Source organism: Euprymna scolopes, chromosome 1 (genome assembly GCF_053919585.1).
Source record: "Euprymna scolopes isolate OS-2025 chromosome 1, ASM5391958v1, whole genome shotgun sequence".
Taxonomy (NCBI): Eukaryota; Metazoa; Mollusca; class Cephalopoda; order Sepiida; family Sepiolidae; genus Euprymna; species Euprymna scolopes.
This window is the reverse complement of record NC_136482.1, coordinates 100,125,163-100,140,893: the sequence shown is the minus strand read 5'-3', so window position 1 is coordinate 100,140,893 and position 15,731 is coordinate 100,125,163. Positions and strand designations below refer to the sequence as shown.

At 34.0% G+C, this 15,731-nt stretch overlaps 1 protein-coding gene across 1 annotated transcript in view; it reads left to right on the top strand.

Annotated features, from left to right (window-relative positions):
* Positions 1 to 15,731, top strand: part of LOC145283552 (uncharacterized) — a 71,998-nt gene that overhangs the window by 10,854 nt on the left and 45,413 nt on the right. The window contains exons 2-4 of the mRNA XM_080132438.1: positions 145 to 198; positions 5,288 to 5,353; positions 7,738 to 7,800. Of these exons, the coding sequence (XP_079988564.1) occupies positions 165 to 198; positions 5,288 to 5,353; positions 7,738 to 7,800 (163 nt within the window). The 5' untranslated portion in view covers positions 145 to 164. The remainder of the gene's footprint in view (positions 1 to 144; positions 199 to 5,287; positions 5,354 to 7,737; positions 7,801 to 15,731) is intronic.

Genomic DNA, 15,731 nt, shown 5'->3' with positions numbered 1-15,731 from the left:
AAAGTATTTTAATTTTTGCCTTCGTCTTGTCTTTCTTTTAATTTCCTTTCTATCCGATAAATTTTGCATTGTAATTGTTTTCTATAAATTATCTACAATTCTAATATTCTGTTCCTGAACGTTTCTCTTTTATTTTCTTTGAAGGTGTCCAAACCCAGGCAGCCATGGCTTCTTCATCATTGTTCCTTCTTCTCACTGGTAAGAATTTATAACTCTCTTCTGGCCTTTTAGGAATAATATTCAGGGGAAGGATTCTGGAAGTGTGTGGTGTGTGGTGTGGTGTGGTGTGGTGTGGTGTGGTGTGGTGTGGTGTGTGTGTGTGTGTGTGTGTGTGTGTCCTTTGAAAATTTTCTACGTTTTTAGAGGACATTTTCTAGCAGTGGCAAAGTTGTTAATTATTTGTGTATTTTTTAGTTTTGTGTATCTTACGGTAATTCAGTTCGTAATACACGTCAGTCAGGTTGACTTGGGCTTTTTTTTTTATTAATGAACACCCGCATAGGTTGAACATTCGAAATGCCAATCGTTACTAAAATTAACGATCCTTTCTGTAATCCAACAATATTGGGTGCAATAAAAGTTCCGTCTATGCATGACATGACCATCAGGTTTGAATCATGAAAGTTAAATAGTCTTTGTTTTATCACCGTCAAAACTGTCAACGAAAAGCAGCGAAATTAAATTTAAATAAATCACAACAACAACAAAATACTTATATCATACAAATATGTCTTTATTACAATGATTATTTTTGGCATTTATGATTTGAATATAATTTCGGGCATATGCTTCCCCGCAGTTTGAGCATATATGACGTAATATAAATGTGCAATTTTTACAACTGTACGCATTAAATTAGGCTGTATTTAGGCAATAACGCGTTAAATATTGTCTTCCAAGTGGTTTATTGTGTCTGTTTTATTAGTGTGAACATGAGACTTTACAGGTTCTCAAGCTTGTTGGAAAACAATAATGTTTCATTTACCTTATTTTGTTTATAATCTGTCCCATTTTCTGCGAATGTTGTGTTCCCATCAAGGATTAAGTAAGCAGAAATAAATAAAACACTAGCTAATTAGCATAATAAAAACAAATAGATAATATTGAATATTTAAAAAAAATAATAAAATAATAAAAAAAACAGCTAGCAAATACAGAGTCAACTTTGAATAAATGAATATTAACTTTATTTTATTTACTGCTGAAATATTCTCTGCGACCCACTACTATTAAGAATTTCCGGTCCCCACGATTCCAGAAGATTTGAACATCTGCCATTTGACAGGACTTTCCTCGAAATATATTATGAAATACTGCCACACACAGTAAAACACTGTATAGAAGTTTGGCTTTTAAAGTTGTTACAATCACGCCCCACGTTGGGATTACATAAAGCGCTCACGTAACAAAATAAAAAGAAAATAAGGAAAAAAAAATCAAAAAGTTCCTCTTGGTTCGATATATTGCACCGAGCAGGGAACAGGGAGACTCTTTCGAGGTCCGCAAAATGTAGAGTAGACGAATGAACAATACAGTGAAAGAAACGGAACACAAACATGAATGTTAAAGTTTATAGCACGTTTATTAGAAAAATAGACTATGGGGGAGGCGGAATAGAAAAAATAAGCCAGATAAAAAAAAAGGAATAAATCATAGGGATATAGGAATCTTACGATAATGTCTAAAAAGGCCGAGAAGAAAACGTACCAACAAACAAAAAAGCAAAACAACATATATATATATATATATATATATATATATATATATATATATATATATATACTAGCAGAAGTACCCGCCGTTGACTGGGTTCAAAAACAGACTATAGAAAATGGACTGTGATTGATGAAAGTGTGATAGGTTATGAAAAAGAGGGGGTTGTAAAGAGATAGGTTTTGATACTCAAAAAGTTTACCCTAAGCAAAATATGATGAAAGTAAATATAATTTTCGCGAAAATATATTTTTTATATCAACTTTGTTTCCATTCGTAGCCAAGAGTGACCAACAAAATGATGTTTCCTTACAAAGAGAAAATGTTATATATGTAATAATATAAATATACAAGAAATAAATGTTACCATAGTCAATAAAAGTTACTTTTATGGTAGAACAATTCATTGGTTTGTATTTTAAATAGTTTGTAAAAAAAAAAAAAAATTTTTAATTCACGAACTGGTTTAAAAAAAATCAAAATGGCAGCGACTTTGAAATGGAGGGCCCCGTTTTCAATTTGAATTGAATGAGCATTCTATGTTAACAATTTAAAAGAGTTCGGTCAAGGTAAGGAATATTTATAAACATATTTTAATGTTTTCCGTTGTTTTGTGCTTGAGGAATATTAGATTATGGCATCTGTAGTTTATATAAAAATTCATTTAAGTAGTAATTGCCTAAAATTTCGTTTAATTTCTGTTGGCTGAAATTATTTCAAGTAAAGAGCATTAAAAACTATTTCAAAACAAAAAAAAAACATGAACTGAACTTTCATTGACTATGGTAACATTTATTTCTTGTATATTTATTTGTTTGGGTAGTCGTTTGTTGGCTTTTTTGCTAAACACTCTTACTAAATAATATCGACGAAATATCGAAAAACAAAGAAACAAAAACAGTTTTGAAAAATAATGAAGCTTTACTTACTTTAGTAAAATAATCCAAAACAGCAAAATGGAGTATTAAAAAGTAAACACGTAATTACTTTAGTTTTTAAAGCAAAGAACCGATATAAATATGAATAAGAAGAAAATGGCTCCCTTTTCAAGCAGAACTGCTTCGTTTCAGTTTTACAGTATTGGACGATGTAGTATTACGCCGTCGGATTCAGGGTTGTACTATTGTAATGTAAAGAACACACAGAAAGGGTTGTAATCAACTGAATTCCTTCTAGTACACTAACAAAAGAAAGATTAAACAGATATATAAATAAAAATAAAAAGGTTATGTAAATGTTTTTAAAAAGACACGTAATCACGTGAGCAAGATTTTTTCCTTCTTTTGACACGATAACAAGTAACGTTCTTATTTTCTATTATTTATCTATTTATCTATTTTCGAAAGAGTGCCACGTGCAAGTGGAGAAATAAAAAAAAACAGTTATGCAAAATTTGTGTCGAGAATTGTCTAAAGTTCCGACTTTTTTTTTTTTTGGCTTTCACTTTAATAGGAACGTGAATTTATGAGGTGAATTTATTCGCCACAATATTATCCAACTCAAAAAAATAAATAAAAGCTAACGTGAATTAAGATTAAAGTTAAGGTGTTATTGTTGACCCTCACTCCTTTTAAAAAACTTTGTTAAATTTTGTGACATATTATATTCTATGGAGGTCAGGCGCGAATGAACACCCAATAATTTTATTATACCATATTTCTTCAAACTGACACATAATTATCAAAGTATACTTACGCAAATAGATATTAAAAGTCTTTGTTAAAGCTTGTGCCATATTTCCATGGAGTACAGGCGCGAATGCAGACCCCACAATTTTATTATACCATCCCTATTTAAGTTGAAACATACTTATCAAAGTATTTTTATGTACATCTATACCCAAAACCCTTGTAAACGTTTTTTTTTTTTCATTTTTTATTTCCATACTTTGAGGGTCAGGCGTGAACGCAGACCCCCACAATTTTTATTAACCACCGTTCTGCAAGATCAAACATACCCATTCCTAATCCTCGATACATCTTCTATCATTATATGTAATCAGTTTTTAAAATAGTCAACCATATAGGAGCCTATTCCTGACCACACACACACACACACACACACACACACACACACACACACACACACATGTTCAGCTTTATATTATATATATATATATATATATATATATACATACATATATATATATATATATATATATATATATATATATATATATATATATATATATATATATATAAATAATATATCAATTCACCAGGAGAGAATGAGAAAAAGCGGGGGGGGGTCAGGCTTACAATTTGTTGCGTGGGATTTTTACCTGTTCGCATTCGCTCACGATACCTCTGTTCATTTCGGGCCTTTTTTTTATTTAGGCCGTGTTTGTGGTTTATTCGCAAATATCCATTCTCAGTTCATATTCTTTTCGTTTTTTTTTTTTTGTTTGTTTTTTTTTTTTTTTTTTTTTTGAGCATATTGGTTAGCTTTGTTTTGTCGACCTCGACTCTGGGATACGATACAGCTATCATCTCCGTTTCCAATTCGTAGCCGTCCGCTACTAAGATCGGCTTAGAGGTTGACATATCATCCTCGCAAACCATGTTATCTCTTGACATTTTGGCAGTAACTGTTGTTTTGCCTGTCCACGGTTTTTTTTCTTTTTGGTCAGCATGATCATAAAAGTTTGATCTTCCATTAATATTGCTGTTGGGATCGGAGACCCAAAACCCCGTCTACACGCTGCAAATGTTTTGTCTAAAAGTGCTTTTTTTTTCAAGGAAACGTCTTTTCCATTTCCCTTCCCCTCTCTCTTCCCTTCTTCCGTATTCTCCTTCTGTCTTTTTTTTTTCCTTTGTCCATTTTTGGCGGTAAGCATCCTGGAACCAAAAGGGTCAAGCAGTGCAGCAGTACTTCACAACCTTATCAAATCATTAAGAAGTAGGAGATAGAGTGTGAGTTGTTAAACCTTTTCTTCGAATCTCCCTACTATCTATTTCCCCCATTTACAGATTAGGTCTAGCTTTCTCTTTATGTTTTCTCCATGGAGATGATTGAAACGAAAATAAAAAAACAAGATATATTTTCCCTCCTTTAAAAAATTAATTATTAAATAATTACATATATATATATATATATATATATATATATATATATATATATATATATGTATGTATGTGTGTGTATGTGTATCACTTGGTTTTGTTTTTCTTCCTACACCAACTACTTTTCATTCCTTGTTTATCGATAGTCTTCTAACATATATATATATATATATATATATATATATATATATATATATATATATATATATATATATATATATATATATATATATTGCTGAAAGTGAAATGCAATTATATCTGTCCAAGTTTGATCGAACACAAGATTTAACAGCTCTGGGTTAATACCGGGTTAAAATTTGACTTACATCGTTAAGATAAAACAATGCAAAGAAAAAAAAACGACATTTTTTTTTCAGTCAGGAAAGTTCAATAAATAAAACATTGATACTGACCTTTTTACTTTTTTTTGTTTATGGTTGGGTAATTATAGGGGCGCACAGTTTTTTTTATTATTTTGTCTTACGATTTTATGTTTTTTTTTATTTTAACAGTGGTGGCTTATGTTTCGGCAGTTGATAATATGATGTGCATTATGCTTGAATGTACAAATCCTAATGGTAATGTATTCTTAATCCTTTTTCTTTTTCTTTAATTAGAATTGTATTTTATACTAACCGAAATATCCATTTATAGTTTCTAACATGTCACAATTATAAACAATTCATTATTTCGAAACATTATCTACAAAATTCCGATGAACATATGGATGTATTCAGAAATGACACAAGTTAATAGACATTCAACAAAATTCATATACGTTCCAAACTACCACCACTGACTCTCGTTTTTTTTTTTTGTTTTTTTTTTGTCTTTTAAATATCCAGCCTTAGTGTACTGACAAGGCAGGATTAGGCACATTTGACACAAACACGCACCAGGCCAATGAAAAATAACGTTATTGATTATTGAAAATAAAATAATAGTTGATTAAAGTCAATCCGTCTGATCGAGAAAAACAAAAATGGTGGAAGAAAATACAATAATTGTTGATTGAAACCATCTGTAAAGATTAGCGACAGAAAGAAATACCCTTTCACTGAATAAAAATTTTTGTTCAATGAGATCTTTTGTAGAAGAACCCTGCCCAAAAATACTTCCCCCCCCCAACAAAAAAAATTAACTTGCCTATAACTCTAATCCGACGCATGTTAGACAGAAAAGTAGATCATCGGCGCGTACACACACTGCCCATTACTGGTGAGCCTATTTTGTTTTTGTTGCTGTAAAACATATTTTTGCTATTAGCGTCATTAATGACCACAAAATAGATAGTACATAACCTCCTCCATCAAAAAAAAAAAGGAGCAGGTAATCTTGGAATGATGACATCGTGAGGAAGGAACATATACTATACTGATGCCACAAGAAGAAGTAATACATGGGTGGAATAAAAAAAAATATACTACACTATCCCTAAAGGAGGAAATAAAGCCTAGACGGATTCTTCCTCTCCCCTAAAAAATGATAATGCCTGGGAAGATGGTATTATCATAAATACTCAACAAAGGACTAGGTAGTGCTTGGTAGAATGGTATCATGAAAACAGAGCAGGTACTACAATATCCACTCCAAAATAGAGGTAATACGTTGGAGAATCCCCCATAAAAGGAAAAGGTAATGCATTTGCTTATGATATCATGGAAGCAGAAGATTCAACATTACCGCACATCCAAAAATGAAAAAAAAAACAAAAAAAAAACGAGAAGGTCGTCCTTGGGAAGATGGTTTCCTGGCAACAGAGCAGATACTATATTACCCTCCTTCAAATAGAGATACCTCGGAGAATTACCCCCACCCTTTTAAAAATGAAGTATTTATATAGAACCAATGCTACACTATCCTCCCCCCATTAAAAATGATACAATCATAGATTAATTCAGATGTTTTTCATTCATTCATTTAAAAATGCTTATTCATAAAAATAAAACATTATTTTGGCTAATATCAAAGTGCTGCATCTGTTCTCATCTGTTTTGCTTTTGGCGAAACTATTGTATATAAATATAAGAAAATATGACAATGCAAATTACAAATGTTTATTACAGAATATTCATTTATTATGAACTGTTTAAAAATGAATATTCAAATTATGAAATACATAAAGCTGTTTTTGAGATTTTTCAGATTACTATATATACGGTATTGTAAAATGTTACGTTGTATTATCGAATCAAATAAGCATAACCCATTCTATTGTTAATATAGTTATGATGAGTGCTAAAAAATCTTTCGTGTTTATGCATTTAGATATATGAAAATATGGCCTTAAACATGAATAGTAAACATAAATTTATTATGAATTGTTTTATAATAGTTGCACAAATATTGTGTTTGGGTCTTTGCTCTGTACTCTATATATAACAATTCTAAAGACAATGTTCTATTATTGATTTAAATGACAGCGAGCTGTTTTGGGTGGTGGTAAATAAAACAAACTATTGTCGAATATTGGTATCCCGGAAAACGCTGGATTACCTAACTGAAACAAAAGTGTTTACGATTGCCAATGTTTAGTTATTAGAAAATATTTCGATAAAAAAGGGAATATAATGATAACAATGTTTCAATAGCAAAAAGAGTTATGGGGTGACATATTTATAGGTAGATATATATCATAAAACATTTGGGAATTTTAGAAACATAAACAAATGGAATTTAGTTATGAAAACCATGACCTGGAATAAGGACTGACTTCGTTATGTGACGTCAGAGAGTCGAACTAACAAAGGAAGGATTTTCATATATTTCGCAGAACAGAGCTAGTAGCTAGGTGAGTTTGAGAGTTAGAGAGATAGGGAGTTTGGCCGGAGAGTTATCAGATCAGTCGTGGAAGCATTCCGCCTGGTTAAGTAGATTAAATATAAAACACAAACGATAAAAAGGCGTGCCCCGCGACAGCAGACAAACATGAAAGATTAATAATTTATTGTTTCTATTTTAGTATTGAACAATCCTGTGCTTCTAAATCAGTGTAAAAGGTTTCGGTGCAACGTTCCACAAATCGGTAAGTAAACTCTTTTCCTTTTCTTCGCCACACCCACTTTTTTTAGTTGCATCCTTGCATATTATAAGAGATTTCGTCGATCGGTCACGCTTCGGTACAAAACATTTTTGTTGCTAAGTACGCGGATTTTTTTTTTATGGAAATCGCTCCAGACAAGGCATAAAGTCATTTGATGTAAGAACCTAAAACAACAACACTATTTTAAGGTCGAAATCTAACAGACAATAAGTATTGGGTAGCTAGAAACAACAATTCTTCCCCTTTTGTCAGAAACATCGCTCATGGAATGGAAGAACTAAAAGACAAAACGAGGGAAGCGAAAATTACTAGGCTGTCACAAGTAAACCTAGGGTCTATTTACATGGATGCATTTTAGATGCACTTAAACATTCCTTTTTTAGATAAATAATAAGGAAATAGAAACACTTGAGGAGGGGGAGATATTCCGAAATATTGTGATATTTCGGCTTCACACTTACGACTTTATTGAACGGAGTGAAAACTGGAAAACAGTAAGTTTTTTTTTTAATCGCCTTTTTTTTCAGTATTCTATGTTATATGTAATATTACGTATATTTCTGCATTGTTATTAGCGTTTTATTAATGACCCCTCTCTCTATTATACACATTGTTTTAAGTAAACGACATCACCCTCTTATTTTTTAATATATTAATGAATAACCACTTGTCAAGGTTAAAAATCACTCGGAGATAATGAGATTATCAGTTGGATGATGAACAATACTATGTGATGATTGAAAACAATGTGTGAAATGGACAGAATTTGATTACTTAAGAGGGCGGGTCGACAAGTATTTGTTGACATTGGACTTAAAGATGACCATGTTTTAATCAGCAAGGAAGCAATCCCATATTATTGTGTTCCACAAATTGGAAGTTCTTAGAAACTCTCTTCTGATCAGTATCAAACCATCCTCCTTGGAATCCCTGTTCTTTTATGAGAGATTATTGATTTATTACCGATCCCTTGAGGTGGCCTAATTGGGGAATGCGATGGGACTGATCTCGCCTTCAGTGTTCTCTTCGGAGGTCAGTTGGATCGGTCACTATTAACCGACTTTGTGTTTAACTTTTCCGCGGTGGTAATTAGTCATTTGTTTCCTAGCAAAACAATATGTGGCACAATGACCGTAAGATGAAGGTAGCTACCGCTAGGCATTTGTAAAATAGCAAGTGACTTTACATTGTGGTAGAGAGGCGAGATTTTATTGCCAACATTACAAGGATAGATCATAGATTGGAGCTCACTCGAGTATCTTCCATGGAAATAACGGTATAGTGAGAAACTAGCAACGCCTCTTCTGTTTGTGTGCGTGCAGAGAGAGAGATAGAGAGAGAGAGAGAGAGAGAGAGAGAGAGGGGGGGCTGTAAGGAAAAAAAAGAAGAAAACTAGATCACACCTACTAGATTCCAAAATCAATTTTGTCAAGACAGGAACCTGCTCAGATGTGACAGGCCTCATCCTAACAAAGACAGGTATGGTCCTTCCAAAGCAAACCTGATTGTTGAGAATGGACTTCGGCGAGTATACAAAAAGCCACGGAGTTCGATGAGTGAAAATACATCATAAGAACAACGTGGGAATCTGTAAGATATCTAGCATACCACATTCGACTATAAATAAATAAAATATGCAAACTTAAACTAAATACATTAATCAACGACATTGTTTTAGTTTATTCAATCCCAAGGTTTTGTGGTGCGTGAATTACTTAATAAATACTGTCATGTTTTACAGAATCTTTTATGCCGAGTTAAAATCTTATCAGATCTATTGTGGTCATTTGCGCACCAATACTGTAGGAAAAGGTATGAACTCACTGTTTCTTACCAAAATAGAAAATTGTGTTTAATGAGTCGTTCACAATGGGTTTTCAACAGTGTATAACGCCAAAACAATGATCCATAATTGCCCCTCTTTGCTTTTGCTTGCCTCCACGAGGGCAGAGTTAGATACAAGATCAGTTTTTAATGTAGGGAAAATCCAGCCCCCCCCCCAAAAGGTACTGTAGATTGAAATGAATGAAAAAAAATTGCCACAGTCTCACTGACCGAAGGCAGAAAAAAATGAAGTGCAGTATCAGAACAGATACTACACTTTTCTCCCAGCCAAAGAGACAAAGATGAGTTCGAAATGTTTCTTTCTCATATGCTAACTGTGACTACGTACATTTTTTTACTAATGAGTAACTAGTTGTTGAGGCCAAAAATCAGTTGTGGATAATGGTTAATATTGTCAGTTAAGTGGTGGAGAATATTATGAGAGGATTGAAAATGATGAGTGAACATGACTTAGTTACTTATGAGGCACAGTTTATGGCAAATAGTAACGGTCCCCAGTCCAGGTTCAATTTTACGACAGGGGCGAGTCTGAAAATTTTCTTTTGCATTGACTTACGAAGACAACGGAACCATGACACTAAAAGAAATGGACGTGATTTGCATTATTTGGATTATTCGCACAACTGTTCTCATCATGAGTGTTATTATCACAACATTTCGGCCAATGCAACCGCCGACCTTCCTGAGATGAATATTGTCGAACTCGAGAATCTTTCTGTTGAACTAGGGAATTTGGATGGAATTTCTAACGAAACCCTTTATTTAATCCAAGGGGGTAGCATGCTCTCGTTCTGTCAGCCAAGTATAAGGTAGAAGTCTTATGTAAGTCACAATTGTATTCTTAGCATAATGTCATTAAGAACTATATTTATCTAGTAATTTATCTGTTAAGTTTGTGGATAATTCCATTATGAATTTTAGGAGCCTTAAACCTATTCTGGTTTTAGATGTATAAAGTTACTAACTATCATTATAGATCACTACTTATATATATATATATATATATATATATATATATATATATATATATATATATATATATATATATATATATATATATATACAGGCCACTCGGCATTGCTCGGTCGTAAAATACGCTTAATTATGATATTTTAATAAATGCAGATTTCGTATTTATTATTATATTATATTATATTAACTCGGATACATAGTAATGATTTAAGAAGTTTAAAAAAAATGGCTTGTACGCCACCACCGAGAATCGAAATTACACTGTTTAGCTTACGATTTACTTTTTCCTTTGACGTTAAAGCCAGAGCTATGAAGACATGTTTGCTGTAAGGCTAAAAATTTAAACATGATCAATAGCTATTACGTTACGCATGCATATTCGTAATGCCGGCGTTGGACCTTCACCCGGCAAATTCTATTTTTTAATGTTCATACTTTTGCACCGGTTTTCCACTGCTAAAACTCAAATATAAAGTTTAACATGGGTTCGAGCAATCTATACATGAGTTTCATCTACGTAGACTAAAAACTGACCAATGCGTTTGGTAGGCAACTTTTTTTAAACAAATATATATACGAATACATAAATATATAAAGGTTTCTGTTTACTATAAGCTTTTTACGCAAGCATTACGACAGTTTAATTTCGGCCACCGATTCCGTAGTCTGGGGGTAGGACTGCCGACTGTCATCACGACGGTTCTAGGTTCGATCCTCGGCTTGGGAGAGGTGTTAGTCTAGCGGCACTGATGAGTTGTGAAACAACGAAACAGGTCTGTATGTCGATGACTAAAATATATATATATATATATATATATTTATATATATATATATATATATATATATATATATATATATATATATATATAAATGACGAACGTCTATGTCTATATTCCAAGTTACATGAAGTTGACTATCTTACATTTATTTCTTTAAGTACGTTGATTCTCACGACTCTGGACAGCATCAGTTTCCTAGCACACAATCATTTATTTAATTATTATATCAATCAATGAGTTGATATGTTCTATTTTTTCTGAAGAGCCAAGGACAAAATAGATTCATTGACTGATATCATAATCAAATGAATGTGCTACGAAACAGATGCTGTCAAGAATTGTGAATGTCAACTTACTTAAACGAATAAATTGTGAGATGGTCAACATAATAAAACTTGGAATATAGACTTTTGTCATTTATTATATGCTCTGTAATTGCATTGAGCTTCATAAATTAAGGATTGGTATAAAATAAAAGGTGAAATAAAATTGAAAAATACATATTTACACACACACACACACACACACGCGCACACACACACACGCACACACACACACACACACACACACACATATATATATATATATATATGTGTGTGTGTGTGTGTGTGTGTATATATATATACGACATTTACCCTAGGTGGGTTGAACCGGCTTCCCTCGAAGTAAGAAGTTTCAATGGGATGTCAAGTTTACAAGCGATCGCCTGTTTATCCTAGGCGGAGAGATGAAGACGTTAGGGTTTTGTAGTTCTTGTAGGTGCGTTTTGACGTCCTCATACATAGAGCGAATGGTATTGCCAAATGATCACCCATCTGATACTCACTAAGATCAACGATACTTAACTTCGGTGAGCTAATGAGAAACCGTGTGCCAACGTGTAAAACATCTGTTCTATTTACACACCAGAAACTATTTAATACTTTTATCCGGAGAATAACACAAATATTTGCTAGTGTTAACACAAGCGTGTGATGTACATAAAAAAATAAAAGAAGCGTGACGAAGTAATTCCATACAAAAATATGTTAAGTTTTTGGGGTTTTTTTTACATGGAGGCCACCACTTATCAAGGCTCAGAAGCCACTCGGGGATTAGGGTTATTGCGTGTACAGTAATCAATGGGATAGTGTTGTAGTATTCGTTAGTATTGGAGATTTGATAAAGAGTCATTACTTAACGGGGCGGTTCATCAGTTTATGTTGAACTTGAAACATCCAAGCTGTAGTCAGGTGGGAAACAGGCAAGCGGTTGAGAGTTCCACAGGCGTGCACTTCTAAGAAAGAAGCTTTGTTCATGGAATATACGTTTTCATTTAGGCACAGATAAAGAGTGGGGAAAATCATTGACAGTGGTTTCAGCTAGACGGGTGTTTATCGTGAAAGATTGGCGAGAGGGGACTAAATATTGGAATTCAGACGAGCGCTTGCCACGGAAATAACGATAAAACAAAGACAGGCTCGCAACGTCTCTTCTGTGGTTGCAGGGAAGAGAAAAGGACATCCCCACTAAGCCACGAAGTCTATTTTGTACTCTGTCAAGGCAGGATAGGCGGTTTTTAGTAGCTCCTGCCCAGCTGTGGCAGCAGTATTCCATCCTTGGACGTACTTGACTTTTATATAGATAGAGAATTGCATCAGTAGTGAGATATCTTTTTGAAGGATCCTACCATTTTACCCGCGACCTTGGCAACAGACTTGATGTACGTGTTCCATTTAAGATCAGGAGTAAAGGCCAAGCCCAGAAGCTTATCAAAACATGGGGCCTCCCCTAGACGAGAGCCATCCATTTCAATTGATGCCAGATGGGGATCAGAGCGTTGATGATGTAAAGATAGGAGCTTGGTCTTATATGCATTAAAAGTAACCAGTCAACTTTTCTCCCTCTGTACCACGCGCTCAAGATCAGAGGAGAGAGAATCAGAGAGAACTTTGTCATTTACGGCCTTTGATGTGTTGCCATAGATGATCGTGCCATCAGCATAGATGTCAACGTATGTATTTTGGGAGATCATTGATATAGATCAGGAAGAGAGTTGGGCCCATGATGGACCCCGGAGGAACTCCAGCATTAATACTTCGGGCCTTTGATTTCTGCTCATCAACCACTACTCTTATGAGCCTATCAAAGAGAAATGATTTAATAATTGAGAAAACATTTCCAGTTAGATCGTAGCTGGAAATCTTGTGTAGTAGGCCTTTATGCTATACCTTATCGAAGGCCTTTGATATGTCAAGATCAATTGCCCTATATATATATATATATATAACCGTCAGCACATCTGCTGTAGATATAGCAGAACGGAAACCATATGGCGTGTCACTAAGAAGGTTATTTCTGCTGATGTGGTTTACTACTTCTCTATTTAATATGGATTCCAACAACTTACTCATGGCACACATGAGACTTATTGGTCTGTACTGAGAGGGATATGACTTATCACCTGAATTCTTAAATACAGGGCATACTTATGAGATTTTCCAGGGTGTTGGAAAGCACTTTTCCTTAAGGCAACGCTTAAACAGTTTTGTTAGTATGGGGGCAAGTTCTGGTTGAAGCTTTTTTAACACTATAATTAGAATACTGTCAGGGCCAGTTGCTTTACTGATAGTTTTATTGACAATAGACAACATCCTTAGAATAATGAGCAAATATAAAGCCACTGGCGAAGGTCCATTAAGTCAGGACGTTGTGTGAACTTTTAAAAAAATAAGATAAGCAGCTTAACATAAGAAAAGTGTTCGTTAGCACTCGTGTGTAGTTAGTAACCTTGTGTGTGAGATTAGTGACAAATGAGACAGATCGATTCTATTGCAATCGAGCAGCGAGGCGATATGTATGTGGTGATAATTTTGGGACTGACTATATTAAATAGTGATTAGGCTTTCGCTAAAGTACGAAATCGGCCGGCTCCCAGCATTAAGCATCAAATATTCCATTGTCTCCTCCACCCCTTTTTTAATATTCAGAGGCATATATTTTTGCACCTTTGATTGACTAAAATAAGATTTCTATATTAAAATTGTCATTTGATAACTAATTGATATTTTTTACACAACATTTTCGCTTGCTGCTGCTTGAAGAAGCTTCTACAATGGTAGCAGGGAAATGAAACACAAACTATAATTTCCAAAATGTGGATCACTGTTACAAAAATAAATGTGTGCATACTGTTCAATATAATTTTCATTATAGGAATGAACGTACGGATTTATAGGTATTTATAGGTATTTATAGGTATGATGAATAAAAAACTTGAGCTTGGATTTACTTTGTAAATTTCCATGTATTTTTTACTTGCCATTTAGTTCTCACATTCCTTGAATAATGTTTCTAACAAAAGAAAGAAGAATTGCTGTTTTCTTTTTTATCATAATTTATCCATATAATACTTATCGTTGGCTAGTTTCTTACCTTGAAGTGTTATTTTTTAGATTCTGACTTCAAGTGATATCATGCTTTGTCTGTGGCAATTTCCATTGAAACAATCGTATAGTAGTTGTGAGAGAAAATTGTAGACGTAAGTAGTTGGTCTTGTCAAGATTCGTGAATGCAAAGAGTTATTAGCGAAGAAGACTCGTAGACGTAAGTGCTTGTCGATGAAAAGGCTTGTAGATACGAGCAGTTTTTTGTTGATAAGACACGTAGATTCGAGCGACGATGTGTGCCGTTTAAATGACTATGTCTAATTTATATGCTGGCCCCTAGTATGGTGTTTTATATTTAAATGGGACTACTGCTGATTGATAAAAATTGGTGCTGGCTTCCAGCGTTGGGTGTTATATTTAGGCATAGATATATCTAATTAAGCTACGCAGGATTTTTCGTGTTTCATCCTTTGAGGATTCGTCAAGCCACTGCGTGGAATTTGTGTTACTGCTCGTTTTTATATATACACGAGTTATTAAGTTTTTTTTTTTACAAGGTGGTCACCACTTATCAAGGCCCGGAAGCCACTCAGGGATAAGGGTTATTGCCAGTACAGTACATTAGTGTGGAGATTTAATGAAGTGTTTACTTAAGAGGACGGTTCATTAGGAATTTGTTAACGTTGGACTTGAAGACATCCAAGTTGTAGTCAAGTGGGAAGCAGGCAGACGGAACAGAGTTCCACAGGCGTGCAGTTCTAAGAAAGAAGCTTTGTTCATGGAATATACGTTTTCACTTAGGCACAGATAAAGAGTGGGGGAAATTTTTCACAGTTGATTCAGCTAGACGGGGAGTTTTCGTGAAAGATTGGCGAGAGGGGACCAGAGATTGGAGTTCAGACGAGCATTTGCCATGGAAATAACGATAAAACAAAGACAGGCTCGCAAC